Source organism: Nerophis ophidion, linkage group LG21 (assembly GCF_033978795.1).
Source record: "Nerophis ophidion isolate RoL-2023_Sa linkage group LG21, RoL_Noph_v1.0, whole genome shotgun sequence".
Lineage (NCBI taxonomy): Eukaryota > Metazoa > Chordata > Actinopteri > Syngnathiformes > Syngnathidae > Nerophis > Nerophis ophidion.
Genome location: NC_084631.1, coordinates 31,798,509 through 31,814,168, shown reverse-complemented (window position 1 = coordinate 31,814,168; position 15,660 = coordinate 31,798,509). Strand labels below are relative to the sequence as shown.

At 37.0% G+C, this 15,660-nt stretch overlaps 1 protein-coding gene across 18 annotated transcripts in view; it reads right to left on the bottom strand.

Moving 5' to 3' along the window:
- adgrb2 (adhesion G protein-coupled receptor B2) overlaps nt 1–15,660 on the bottom strand; it is a 1,085,043-nt gene that overhangs the window by 234,978 nt on the left and 834,405 nt on the right. For all 18 annotated transcript variants that reach the window (XM_061882474.1, XM_061882487.1, XM_061882489.1 and 15 more), the window contains one exon: nt 7,626–7,752. In XM_061882474.1, coding sequence (XP_061738458.1) covers nt 7,626–7,752 — 127 coding nt within the window. The remainder of the gene's footprint in view (nt 1–7,625; nt 7,753–15,660) is intronic.

Sequence of the window (15,660 nt, the reverse complement as noted above, 5' to 3'; positions counted from 1 at the left end):
TAACTAGTATATGATGCAGATTCCAACAATTGAAAGACTTAGTTTAGTTCAAGACTTGGAAAACATGAGTTGGGACCCTTTTGGATGCCCGAGAATCTTAGTGGGGTTTCTTTTTTGTTGAAAAATTGTTAATTAAAATCAATAGTAAGTAATTAGATGACCATAGTAACTAATTAGATGACCATAGTAACTAGTATATGATGCATATTCCAACCATTGAAAGACTTAGTATAGTTCAAGACTTGGAAAACATGAGTTGGGACCCTTTTGGATCCCCGAGAATCTTAGTGGGGTTTCTTTTTTGTTGAAAAATTGTTAATTAAAATCAATAGTAAGTAATTAGATGACCATAGTAACTAATTAGATGACAATAGTAACTAGTATATGGTGCAGATTCCAACCATTGAAAGACTTAGTATAGTTCAAGACTTGGAAAACATGAGTTGGGACCTTTTTGGATCCCAGAGAATCTTAGTGGGGTTTATTTTTTGTTGAAAAATTGTTAATTAAAATCAATAGTAAGTAATTAGATGACCATTGTAACTAATTAGATGACCATAGTAACTAGTATATGATGCAGATTCCAACCATTGAAAGACTTAGTATAGTTCAAGGCTTGGAAAACATGAGTTGGGACCCTTTTGGATCCCTGAGAATCTTAGTGGGGTTTCTTTTTTGTTGAAAAATTGTTAATTAAAATCAATAGTAAGTAATTAGATGACCATAGTAACTAATTAGGTGACCATAGTAACTAGTATATGATGCAGATTCCAACCATTGAAAGACTTAGTATAGTTCAAGACTTGGAAAACATGAGTTGGGACCCTTTTGGATCCCCGAGAATCTTAGTGGGGTTTCTTTTTTGTTGAAAAATTGTTAATTAAAATCAATAGTAAGTAATTAGATTACCATAGTAACTAATTAGATGACCATAGTAACTAGTATATGATGCAGATTCCAACCATTGAAAGACTTAGTATAGTCCAAGACTTGGAAAACATGAGTTGGGACCCTTTTGGATCCCCGAGAATCTTAGTGGGGTTTCTTTTTTGTTGAAAAATTGTTAATTAAAATCAATAGTAAGTAATTAAATGACCATAGTAACTAATTAGATGACAATAGTAACTAGTATATGATGCAGATTCCAACCATTGAAAGACTTAGTATAGTTCAAGACTTGGAAAACATGAGTTGGGACCCTTTTGGATCCCCGAGAATCTTAGTGGGGTTTATTTTTTGTTGAAAAATTGTTAATTAAAATCAATAGTAAGTAATTAGATGACCATAGTAACTAATTAGATGACAATAGTAACTAGTATATGATGCAGATTCCAACCATTGAAAGACTTAGTATAGTTCAAGACTTGGAAAACATGAGTTGGGACCCTTTTGGATCCCAGAGAATCTTAGTGGGGTTTCCTTTTTGTTGAAAAATTGTTAATTAAAATCAGTAGTAAGTAATTAAATGACCATAATAAATAATTAAATGACCATAGTAACTAGTATATGATGCAGATTCCAACCATTGAAAGACTTAGTATAGTTCAAGACTTGGAAAACATGAGTTGCGACCCTTTTGGATCCCCGAAAATCTTAGTGGGGTTTCTTTTTTGTTGAAAAATTGTTAATTAAAATCAATAGTAAGTAATTAGATGACCATAGTAACTAATTGGATGACTATAGTAACTAGTATATGATGCAGAGTCCAACCATTGAAAGACTTAGTATAGTTCAAGTCTTGGAAAACATGAGTTGGGACCCTTTTGGATCCCCGAGAATCTTAGTGGGGTTTCTTTTTTGTTGAAAAATTGTTAATTAAAATCAATTGTAAGTAATTAGATGACCATAGTAACTAATTAGATGACCATAGTAACTAGTATATGATGCAGATTCCAACCATTGAAAGACTTAGTATAGTTCAAGACTTGGAAAACATGAGTTGGGACCTTTTTGGATCCCAGAAAATCTTAGTGGGGTTTATTTTTTGTTGAAAAATTGTTAATTAAAATCAATAGTAAGTAATTAGATGACCATTGTAACTAATTAGATGACCATAGTAACTAGTATATGATGCAGATTCCAACCATTGAAAGACTTAGTATAGTTCAAGGCTTGGAAAACATGAGTTGGGACCCTTTTGGATCCCTGAGAATCTTAGTGGGGTTTCTTTTTTGTTGAAAAATTGTTAATTAAAATCAATAGTAAGTAATTAGATGACCATAGTAACTAATTAGGTGACCATAGTAACTAGTATATGATGCAGATTCCAACCATTGAAAGACTTAGTATAGTTCAAGACTTGGAAAACATGAGTTGGGACCCTTTTGGATCCCCGAGAATCTTAGTGGGGTTTCTTTTTTGTTGAAAAATTGTTAATTAAAATCAATAGTAAGTAATTAGATGACCATAGTAACTAATTAGATGACCATAGTAACTAGTATATGATGCAGATTCCAACCATTGAAAGACTTAGTATAGTCCAAGACTTGGAAAACATGAGTTGGGACCCTTTTGGATCCCCGAGAATCTTAGTGGGGTTTCTTTTTTGTTGAAAAATTGTTAATTAAAATCAATAGTAAGTAATTAAATGACCATAGTAACTAATTAGATGACAATAGTAACTAGTATATGATGCAGATTCCAACCATTGAAAGACTTAGTATAGTTCAAGACTTGGAAAACATGAGTTGGGACCCTTTTGGATCCCCGAGAATCTTAGTGGGGTTTATTTTTTGTTGAAAAATTGTTAATTAAAATCAATAGTAAGTAATTAGATGACCATAGTAACTAATTAGATGACAATAGTAACTAGTATATGATGCAGATTCCAACCATTGAAAGACTTAGTATAGTTCAAGTCTTGGAAAACATGAGTTGGGACCCTTTTGGATTCCAGAGAATCTTAGTGGGGTTTCCTTTTTGTTGAAAAATTGTTAATTAAAATCAGGAGTAAGTAATTACATGACCATAGTAACTAATTAGATGACCATAGTAACTAGTATATGATGCAGATTCCAACAATTGAAAGACTTAGTTTAGTTCAAGACTTGGAAAACATGAGTTGGGACCCTTTTGGATGCCCGAGAATCTTAGTGGGGTTTCTTTTTTGTTGAAAAATTGTTAATTAAAATCAATAGTAAGTAATTACATGACCATAGTAACTAATTAGATGACCATAGTAACTAGTATATGATACAAATTCCAACCATTGAAAGACTTAGTATAGTTCAAGACTTGGAAAACATGAGTTGGGACCCTTTAGGATCCCAGAGAATCTTAGTGGGGTTTCTTTTTTGTTGAAAAATTGTTAATTAAAATCAATAGTAATTAATTAGATGACCATAATAACTAATTAGATGACCATAGTAACTAGTATATGATGCAGATTCCAACCATTGAAAGACTTAGTATCGTTCAAGACTTGGAAAACATGAGTTGGGACCCTTTTGGATCCCAGAGAATCTTAGTGGGGTTTATTTTTTGTTGAAAAATTGTTAATTAAAATCAATAGTAAGTAATTAGATGACCATAATAACTAATTAGATGTCCATAGTAACTAGTATATGATGCAGATTCCAACCATTGAAAGACTTAGTATAGTTCAAGACTTGGAAAACATGAGTTGCGACCCTTTTGGATCCCCGAAAATCTTAGTGGGGTTTCTTTTTTGTTGAAAAATTGTTAATTAAAATCAATAGTAAGTAATTAGATGACCATAGTAACTAATTGGATGACTATAGTAACTAGTATATGATGCAGAGTCCAACCATTGAAAGACTTAGTATAGTTCAAGTCTTGGAAAACATGAGTTGGGACCCTTTTGGATCCCCGAGAATCTTAGTGGGGTTTCTTTTTTGTTGAAAAATTGTTAATTAAAATCAATTGTAAGTAATTAGATGACCATAGTAACTAATTAGATGACCATAGTAACTAGTATATGATGCAGATTCCAACCATTGAAAGACTAGTATAGTTCAAGACTTGGAAAACATGAGTTGGGACCCTTTTGGATCCCCGAGAATTTTGTGGGGTTTCTTTTTTGTTGAAAAATTGTTAATTAAAATCAATAGTAAGTAATTAGATGACCATAATAACTAATTAGATGACCAAGTTCAAGACTTGGAAAACATGAGTTGGGACCCTTTTGGATCCCCGAGAATCTTAGTGGGGTTTCTTTTTTGTTGAAAAATTGTTAATTAAAACCAATAGTAAGAAATAAGATGAGCATAGTAACTAATTAGAGGACCATAGTAACTAGTACGTGATGCAGATTCCAACCATTGAAAGACTTAGTATAGTTCAAGACTTGGAAAACATGAGTTGGGACCCTTTTGGATCCCCGAGAATCTTAGTGGGGTTTTTTTTTTGTTGAAAAATTGTTAATTAAAATCAATAGTAAGTAATTAGATGACCATAGTAAGAATTAAGATGATCATAGTAACTAATTAGATGACCATAGTAACTAGTATATGATGCAGATTCCAACCATTGAAAGACTTAGTATAGTTCAAGACTTGGAAAAGACTTGGAAAACATGAGTGCACATCATAAAGGCAGCTTCATGTTCCATCTTAAACATCTAAAACAATTATTTGGGACTTGTCAGACGGGCCAGATTGAAAAGCTCAACGGGCCACATGTGACCCCCGGGCCTTAATTGGCCCAGGTCCGCTTCAGACCCTGAGAGAAGTAAGAGATCTGGCCTAATCCACCACCTTAGGTGAAGTTGTTTACAATAATGATGAAGTAGATCTTCACCGAAGACACGTTACCATGGCAACGAATGCATCTCCACTCTTAGCGTTCCTGCAAAGTCCTGCATCCTCACCATCTGTCTAATCACCTGCACTTACCCTATACTGATATGATCCTCCTCTTTTTTTCTGGCTGCGCGTTAACCGTCTACAGAGAGAACGCTGGAAAAATGCCAAAGCCACAAGAGTCCATGGAACAAACAGGAACACCTACAGCAGCTCGTCAATGTCCAAGCCAGGCGGGGTGGACCACAGCAAGGGAACCGGCCGGACTTGTAGGCAACGTGCACCGCGACAATGTCAACTGGTTTGGGGAAGTACAAGGCAACAGGGAAGGTTGCCATGACGACATTGATGACCACGTGCACAACGGGGAGGTCGAAGAAGTCAACCATCATGTTGGCAGGTCCATTAGCACGTGACCAGAGTGGGTCAGTCTAGAACTGGGGTGTGCAAAGTGCGGCCCGGGGCTATTTTTTAGCAGGTTTCCTTTATTTAAAACTGGCATTGCTCAATAAAGAGAAATGAACAAAAATCAATGTTTTGATCTATTTACATATTCAAATCAATGTTATGAATTATTGACTTAAGTAAGGCTACATATACTTCACATCAAATATTTCACTTTGATTATATTTTGTGAAAAATTTGGTTATTTTGTGTTAAAACATTAAACATTAAGAACAAGATTTTGACAAAAAGAGCAAAAACATTTAAAAAAAATTATAAATAGGTATATTTGACAGATAGATCTGAAGTTGATTTATGGATTTAACAGCTAAAAGTAAAAAAATAAAATAATGTACGACTTATTTTTAACACTGTTATAAAAAGTGGGACCCTTTTTGATCACGAAGAATTTTAGTGGGATTTTTTTTTTTTAAACTCATTGCTCAAAAAATAATAACAAATTTAAATAATGATTTTATGAATTGTTTACTTATTTAAGGCGTCAATTACTTCACATTGCATATTCCAATGGAAAAATATTGCATATTTTGTGTGTTTACCATTAAAAACAGGGTTTTAACAAAACAAAAAAAGGAACACAAAAAAAAAAACAACATAAAAAATAATAAATTATAATCGACATTGATCTTGAGATTTAAGCAATAAAAGTAAAACTTTTTTTTGTTCATTCTACCTTATTTTTAATACTTTTATGAGTTGGACCCTTTTAGATCCTCGAGAATCTTAGTGGGGTGTCTTTTTTAAAAAACTGTCATTGTTGAAAAAAATTATAAATTAAAATCAATGTTATGAATTATTGACCTAATCAGGGCTACAATTATTTCACATCAAATATTTCACGTTGAAATTATTTTGTGTAAAATATTGACTATTTTGTGTTTGCCACTGAAACAAGGTTTTGACAAAAAGGGAAAAAACAACAAAAAACCATTAAAAATGTGTTTTTGTTGTTTGATCTAGAGATTTAACTGCTGAAAGTAAATACAAAATATTATAAAATATTTTTAACATCCCCAACAATCTTAATGGGATTTTTGTTTTGAACTGTCATTGTTCTAAAAAATAATAATGAATGAAAATCAATGTTGTTATAAATTATTGACCTGTTAAATGATCCAATTACTTCACATCAAATATTCCAATCCCAATATATTTTTTTGGAAAAGAAAAATTGCATATTTTGTGTTTGCAATATAAAAAACAGGGTTAATAGAAAACAAACACACAAAAAGCATGAAAAATAATGATCGTTGAAAGTAAAAAAAGAAAAGAAAAATAATTGGCATAAAATTAACACAAAAAGCATAACAAATAATAAGCCATGAAAGTAAAATAAATGAATAAAAATAAAAATGTATGATTTATTTTTAACATTTTTCGGGGTGGGACCCTGTTGGATCCACAATGATTTTTTTTTAACTGTCTTTGCTTAAAAAAAATAATGAATGAAAATCAATATTGTTATAAATTATAAAGGATTCAATTACCTCACATAAAATATTCCACTTTAATAAAACTTTTTGGAAAAACCACTGCATATTTTAAGGTTCTTGCCATAAAAAAAACAGTGCTTTTACAAAAAGGCCATAAAAAAAATGAAACAACTTTATATTAACTAACTGAAGTCCATCCAGTGAAGTGAATTATATTTATATAGCAATTTTCTCCAGTGACTCAAAGCGCTTTTACATAGTGAAACCTAATACCTAAGTTCCATTTAAACCAGTGTGGGTGGCACTGGGTGCAGGTGGGTTAAGTGTCTTGCCCAAGGACACAATGGCAGTGACAAGTATGGCGGAACCTGGAACCCTGAAGTTCCTGGCACTACCAACCAAACTATACCGCCTTAGAAGGTTAAGCGTAAAATAAAAAAATATATATATATTATTTGAAACATTTTATGACTGAGAAATTTACGGCGAACCCCAAATTGACATATTGTATTAGTTTTGAAAATGAAAAATACCAACATGCTTTAGTTCCCTGTGAGCGGCCCTCACGTTTGGACACCCCTGACTCACGTTTCAGGACCCAAACTGCCAAAAAGCCTTTTTCCATCACGCTTTGTTTTCTTTTTATAACAACTTTTCATACATCACACGACAACGACAACAAAAAAATCCTCCTCTTTTTCCGCGTCAATACTTAACGAGCGCAGCACAGTTTGGTTGGATGCTTGACTAATGACCAGACCTTGGCACCGAGACACTGCGAATAATGACCAGACCTTGGCACCGGGACCCCCGCGGCCGTAATCCAACTAACAGGGACGCCATGTAAATGTGTGCTACGCTCACAGCTCACCGACCTGACCCCTGGTAGGAGTTCTCTAATTAGCCCGCCCCCTTTCCCCCCTGCCAAGTCCAGGAGGGTCCATGAGATGATGCGGCGGTGACTCACCGGCTCCTTAGCTTGCTGCGCGAGCACGGCGTAGGTGGAGATCCTGCTGCACACGCATTTGCTTTGGACGCTGCTCGATGCCAGCGTTTGACAGCCTTCTGTGCCCCAGTTCTCGGCGCCAGCTTCCCTGGAGGGGGGGAGAAATGGGTAGGTCGGGGAGGGGGGAGGGTGTGGCGGCACAGGGGTTGGAGGGGGACACAAACAGGTATCGTGAGCGTCACTGCTATCGGACGTTGGCCACGCCTGGCTATCCATGCACCAGCACAGTGACCATCATGGAAGTACAGTAGCGCAGTAGGCCTCGGTATTCATCAAAAACAATGCAGAAGTATATTCATTATGTTTGGGCCGTCCTGACATTACACACAGTTTGAACAGTAACACTGTGTTGGCACTAGCACTACTGCTGCTCTAGGCTTTGGATGGTGCCCATTGGCAGCAGCCTGTATTCATCATTAATTGTATAACCAGACTATAAGCTGCTACTTTTTTTCCCTACACTTTAAATCACGCGGCTTATTAGACAGTGCAGCTAATTTTCGTTTTCCTTTACTGAGAGCCTTACTGCAAAAAGTATCCACTGAAAAGGTGTGTTTTTTTTTATAGTGCAATCCTTTGGACAAGTTCGCTTCAGTGTCCTTCCAATTAGTGCTTTCAACTGGAAGTAAAAGTGTCGTTCCTTCTAGTCGTTCATAGGGTTTTTACTCGTATGGATTCTTTTTTTCAACGCAAAAAAATGTGCCTTGGCTCAAAAAAGGTTGCGAAACACTGCTCTACATAACATGTGATGGTGGTTCTTTGGTCAAAATGTTGCACAGATGATGTTTTACACATCATCTTCAAGTCGCTTTGTGTGCGGTCTTATTAACGTGGATCACCTTCGACAGCGTCTTGTCCCCGTCAACTTTGTTGTAGCGGTGTAGCGTGCAAGGACGGGAGTGGAAGAAGTGTCAAAAGATGGCGCTAACTGTTTTAATGACATTCAGACTTCACTTTAATCAATAATGGAGCAGCATCCCCTCATCCGGAAACAACAATAAGACGGTGAAAAACCGTCCGACCAGAACTCTCTAATAACTCAAGTTCCTTGGGTGAATAATGTGAACTCACTACACCGGTATGTTTTAGCGCTTTCATGGCGAGTTTACTGACAGATATACGTAAGAACTTTACACTAGTTTATATGACAAATGACCAGAGTGGAGGATGAATGTCCCATAACAAGAAGATAGGGAAAAAGAAGACTTATAAATACGGGGTCGGCACGGACTACAAAAGCGGACGCGCGCACATTTTCAGGCCTTATGCAGATCTCAAATACACATTAGCAGGTACCAGATAAGGTAAAAAAAAGTTGGTTTTGCATAATATTGTGCAACAAAACACCAGATAATGTCTGCTAATAGGTGCCATTTTGCGGTCCTTACACACACACCATAAAAATACTGGTATGTTTAATGCGCCAACAATCCATCAAGCGGTGTGGCTTCATAGCTTACTACGTACTAAAAACATTTTGACAGATTTTTGAGCACTGTGTGTAATTTTCCATGTTTTTAATGGAACATTTAAAGTTTTGGTGTTGTTTACTGACATTATACTGCAGTCTACACTGGAGTCGGCAGTCCGATACTATCGACCGATAAATGCTTTAAAATGTAATAACGAAAATCATCGGTATCTGTTTTAAAAGGTAAAATTCATGACTTTTTAAAATGTGGCTGTGTAGACAGATGTAGGGAGAAGTACAGAGTGCCAATAAACCTTAAAGGCACTCCCTTTGCGTATCGGCCCAATCACATAATATCTACAGCTTTTCACACACACAAGTGAATGCAAAGCATACTTGGTCAACAGCCATACAGGTCACACTGAGGGTGGCCGTATAAACAACTTTAACACTGTTATAAATATGCGCCACACTGTGAAGCCACACCAAACAAGAATGACAAACACGTTTCGGGAGAACATCTGCACCGTAACACAACATAAACACAAAGGAACACATACCCAGAACCCCTTGCAGCACTAACTCTTCTGGGATGCTACAATATACATAGTATACATAGTAAAATGCTAATTGTTGGGCATTATGAGTGAAGATTTGGTGGAGAGTCTGTGGAACGCTCTCCCTGACCACCTGCCGGCACCACAGACTGTGGATGCTTTTAAAAAGGCTTAAAAACCCTTCTTTTTAAGAAAGCCTTGTTATAGATATATGCATATTAGTTTTAACTATTAGGTTGTTCTAGTTTTTATATTTTATTTATTTGTATTATATTTTTATTATTATTATTTTTTTTATTTTATTTTTTATTTTTAATTAATACACTGTAGGACTTTGAGGTTGTTTGCTCAATGTAAAGTGCTTTTTATATATAAAATATATTATTATATATATATTTTGTATTATTTCTAAGCTGTTGAGATGTTTAAATACATCGAATATCTGAGAAGTTGGTGTGCGTTTTCTTCACAAGCAGCACCGCCATGACTTCAAAAATGTTCATGCTGAGAGTTGCGTTGGTCGGGGCTTTCGCTCCTCTGCACATCGAGGGCAGAGCACTCTCCTCCGCGTCGCAGAATTCTCACTTTTGGGGATGTGAAGATAAAACAAATGTGATTCAAATAGAGGCCAGACTATAAATACATATGGATGGCTTGTCTCCAGCTCTCTTTTGCCGCGCAGAAAATTAAGCCAACAAATCCTGGATAGCTATAAACAGTGTCTGTCGTGTGCGTGTGTGTGTGTGTGTGTGTGTGTGTGTGTGTGTTGGGTGATGACGGCGCGATAGCGAGGTCCTGTCTCAAACAGTGGGGAGCGTCTGGTGGGATTTTCCTCCACAATAGAGGAAGAAAATAGGACTATCTCACTTCGAAAGCCTCCTGGAGGAATAACGTCTTTTTTAGGGAAAGGGAGGGTTTGTCCGACTAAACCGCCACGAAATGAGATATTAATGGTGGACATTTATCCATAAAAATTTGGAGAAGCTTCTGACCACAGAACTTTCCTCTAGAACAGGGGTGTCAAACTCAAATACAGAGTGGGCCAAAATTTAAAACTGAACAAAGCCGCGGGCCAAAGTTGAACAAATGAACCTTTTAATAGGGACCTAAACAAGTTTTGCATTGAACATTGAACAAGCAAGGCTTATATAACTTTATAGTGACATGCAAAATCGAGTTTCAAATAATAATAATAATAATTAAAAAATATCAATGGCATATAAAATAAAATTTAAATACAAATTTAATGCCTCTTCTATTTGCAGCCTTCTGAGGTAAATATCAAAATATATTGTAACGTCCCGAAAGAGTTAGTGCTGCAAGGGATTCTGGGTATTTGTTCTGTTGTGTTTATGTTATGTTACAGTGCAGAAGTTCTCCTGAAATGTGTTTGTCATTCTTGTTTGGTGTGAGTTCACGGTGTGGCGCATATTTGTAACAGTGTTCAAGTTGTTTATACGGCCACCCTCAGTGTGACCTGTATGGCTGTTGACCAAGTATGTATTGCATTCACTTATGTGTGTATCATAGCCGCATATATTATGCGAGTGGACTGCTCGCTGTTTGTAGGGAGGAAAAGCGGACGTGATGACAGGTTGTAGAGAATGCTAAAGGCAGTGCCTTTAAGGCACGCCCTCAATATTGTTGTCCGAGTGAAAATCGGGAAAATCCTTGCTTGCCCCGGGAGATTTTCGGGAGGGGCATTGAATTTCAGGAGGATTGGCAAGTGTGAGAAATTGCGGTGTTACAGCCAGGGGCGCCGAAAAGGGGGGGTAAAGGAGACGGATTCTAGGGGCCGATAATGGAGGGGGACCCAGAGAGGCCCCTAATGATGATGAAATTATATGAAATTATGTGTTGGGGGCCCTGTAAAGATTATTTTCATGGGGCCCAAAATCCCTAGCGGCACCGCTGCTGTGTAATAACGGCGGGCCAGCTGTAATGTTAATTAAATATTGCCTCAAGGGCCACATTAAATTACACGGCGGGCCAGAGTTTGACACCCATGCTCTAGAAGGTTTTATTTTTGTCCGTGTGATGTCAGATGGAACAAAAATGGAGCTGTATGGCCACAATACCCAGCAATATGTTTGGAGGAGGCCTTTAATCCCAGGAACACCAAGCCAACCGTCAAGCATGGTGGTGGTAGTATTAGGCTCTGGGCCTGTTTTGCTGCCAATGGAAGTGGTGCTTTACAGAGAGTAAATGGGACAATGAAAAAGGAGGATTACCTCCAAATTCTTCAGGACAAAATAAAATCTTTAGCCCGGAGGTTGGGTCTTGGGCGCAGTTGGGTGTTCCAACAGGACAATGACCCCAAACACACGCCAAATGTGGTAAAGGAATGGCTAAAACAGGCTAGAATTAAGGTTTTAGAATGGCCTTCCCAAAGTCCTGACTTATATGTGTGGATAATGCTGAAGAAACAAGTCCATGTCGGAAAACCAACACATTTAGCTGAACTGCTACAATTTTGTCAAGAGGAGTGGTCAAAAATTCAACCGGAAGCTTGTGGAGTCCACGGACGCTCCCTCATAGCAGCTGTCACATAATCCTGTCAGGTGTTTACTTATAAGGTGCTATGTATTATTCAGTCTGGTGTGTCCTTGTCTAAGGCGCGCTATGATTCCTTTCTCTTTTGTGCTCCCCCTTACAGTTCTTCCCGCTCCTACTGTGTTCTGTACTGCATATGAGTGTCTTCCATGTTGAACTAATCAAAATATTTCCTTTTAAATAATGATATTGCCTCTGTCCTACTGAGAGGTAAAACATCGCACAAAATTGAACGACAGGCAAAAGTCGTCAAAAAGTCCAGTTCCCCTTTAAGCGCAAAAAATATGACTAAAGTGATTGAATTCCAATCTTTGACTGTTGACCTTCCTCTAATTAAGAAATGATAGATTTGTTTTAAACCAAAAACATTGCTAAGAAATAGAGTGGATCATGAGTGTTTTTGTTGCAAACTGTCTCCAGCAAATACAGAGTGTACACACTTAAGAGGGGGACCCTTTTGGATCCCCATTAATCTTTTTTCAAAACGTCATTGCTCAAAAAATAACAGTGAATGAAAATCAATGTTAGGAATCATTGACCTATTCCAGGCTTTGCTTACTTCACACCAAATATTCCAATTCATAATTATTTTGAGAGCCCTTCTGTGCTCCCCCTTACAGTTCTTCCCGCTCCTACTGTGTTCTGTACTGCATATGAGTGTCTTCCATGTTGAACTAATCAAAATATTTCCTTTTAAATAATGATATTGCCTCTGTCCTACTGAGAGGTAGAACATCGCACAAAATTGAACGACAGGCAAAAGTCGTCAAAAAGTCCAGTTCTCCGTTAAGCGCAAAAAATATGACTTAAGTGATTGAATTCCAATCGTTGACAGTTGACCTTCCTCTATTTAAGACACAATATATTTGCTTTAAACCAAAAAAAATGCCAATAAGTGGAGCAGATCCTACATGTTTTTGTTGCAAAACTTCTCCAGCACATGCAGGGTGTTAAGAGTGGGACCCTTTTGAATCCCCTTTATTCATTTTTCAAAACTTCATAACTCAAAAAATAATAGTGAATGAAAGTCAATGTTATGAATTATTGACCTATTCAAAGCTTTGCTTACTTCACACAAAATATTCCAATTCAAAATTATTTTGAGAGCTCTTTTGTGCTCCCCCTTACAGTTCTTCCCGCTCCTACTGTGTTCTGTACTGCATATGAGTGTCTTCCATGTTGAACTAATCAAAATATTTCCTTTTAAATAATGATATTGCCTCTGTCCTACTGAGAGGTAGAACATCGCACAAAATTGAACGACAGGCAAAAGTCGTCAAAAAGTCCAGTTCTCCGTTAAGCGCAAAAAATATGACTTAAGTGATTGAATTCCAATCGTTGACAGTTGACCTTCCTCTATTTAAGACACAATATATTTGCTTTAAACCAAAAAAAATGCCAATAAGTGGAGCAGATCCTACATGTTTTCGTTGCAAAACTTCTCCAGCACATGCAGGGTGTTAAGAGTGGGACCCTTTTGAATCCCCTTTATTCATTTTTCAAAACTTCATAACTCAAAAAATAATAGTGAATGAAAGTCAATGTTATGAATTATTGACCTATTCAAAGCTTTGCTTACTTCACACAAAATATTCCAATTCAAAATTATTTTGAGAGCTCTTTTGTGCTCCTCCTTACAGTTCTTCCCGCTCCTACTGTGTTATGTACTGCATATGAGTGTCTTCCATGTTGAACTAATCAAAATATTTCCTTTTAAATAACGATATTGCCTCTGTCCTACTGAGAGGTAAAACATTGCACAAAATTGAACAACAGGCAAGATTCCCAAAAAGGTCAATTCTCCGTTAAGCGCAAAAAATATGACTAAAGTGATTGAATTCCAATCTTTGACTGTTGACCTTCCTCTAATTAAGAAATGATAGATTTGTTTTAAACCAAAAACATTGCCAAGAAATAGAGTGGATCATGAGTGTTTTTGTTGCAAAGTGTCTCCAGCAAATACAGAGTGTACACACTTAAGAGGGGGACCCTTTTGGATCCCCATTAATCTTTTTTCAAAACGTCATTGCTCAAAAAATAACAGTGAATGAAAATCAATGTTAGGAATGATTGACCTATTCCAGGCTTTGCTTACGTCACACCAAATATTCCAATTCATAATTATTTTGAGAGCCCTTTTGTGCTCCCCCTTACAGTTTTTCCCGCTCCTACCGTGTTCTGTACTGCATATGAGTGTCTTCCATGTTGTACTAATTAAAATATTTCCGTTTGAATAATGATATTGCTTCTGTCCTACTGAGAAGTAAAACATCGCACAAAATTGAACGACAGGCAACATTCCCTAAAAGTCCAGTTCTCCTTTAAGCGCAAAAAATATGACTAAAGTGATTGAATTCCAATCTTTAACAGTTGAACTTCCTCTAATTAAGACATAATAGACTTGTTTTAAACAAAAAAAACCCACCAATAAATGGAGTGGATCCTGACTGTTTTCGCTGCAAAGCATCTCCAAAGCGTGCACACCGTGGGACCCCTGAGGAAACAGAAGCTCAATTCGGCTCTTTCGGAGAGATCAATGGATGTTTGTCCTATTTTCGCATTTAAATGAAGCTGCTGTCCCAGATGTGCAAACAGCTGCTCGCAGGTGCTCACGTGATTTAAAAAAGTACACGGCGGCGCCGTCACAACCGGGCAGCGAGCGCGTCCCGTCGCCGTCTTGATGTTGACACAGCTGCTGCTCGGTTGCCACTTTTTATGAGGAAGGTTTTATTGCACGGATGTGGTTTTCTGACATTATTTCAGGCACTTATCCCTCCGTGCACGCTGGGATAACAATGTTTCCGCCGCACAATATAGAAAAAGTGAAAGTTGTTTCCAACTGGAGCAACAGAAACCACAAATGTGATGTATTTCTCTCTTTTTAGGGACCGGGTGGCAAAAGCTGCGAAGGCTCTATTGGAATTGCTTAGTTTATTAACCTTCTCACACTTTGATTATATTTTTGAGGCACTTAAAATGTACAAAAACTCACAGATTTTTGCAAGTTTGTCCGGTCCGGCAATTTTCCAAATATATTTCCGGTGTCCCTAACAACAAATGTTAAAAGTGACTTTGTAGCGCCCCCTAGAAAAATTTGAAAAATTATCCCCCTGGCCAACAATTTTATGTATCGACACGAAACTTGCTGGAGACGTCTATCTTTTAAAGTCCCAAGAAACCGTGTTTGAAAACAAACAGGAAGTTGGCCGTCTTGGTATCCGTCAGGCTCCTCCTAGGGCAGGGGTCGGCAACCCAAAATGTTGAAAGACCCATTTTGGACCAAAAATACAACAACAACAAAAAAATCTGTCTTGAGCCGCAAAATCTCAAAAAGCTTTTTACAAGTGATATAATGAAGTCTATACATGACGCAAGTGTCTATATTAGCCTACTATCAAAATTAATACATGTTGCAGGCTGACACAAATCTTCATTGACAGAAATGTTCAATTTAAAGTTAAAGTCCTACACAAAC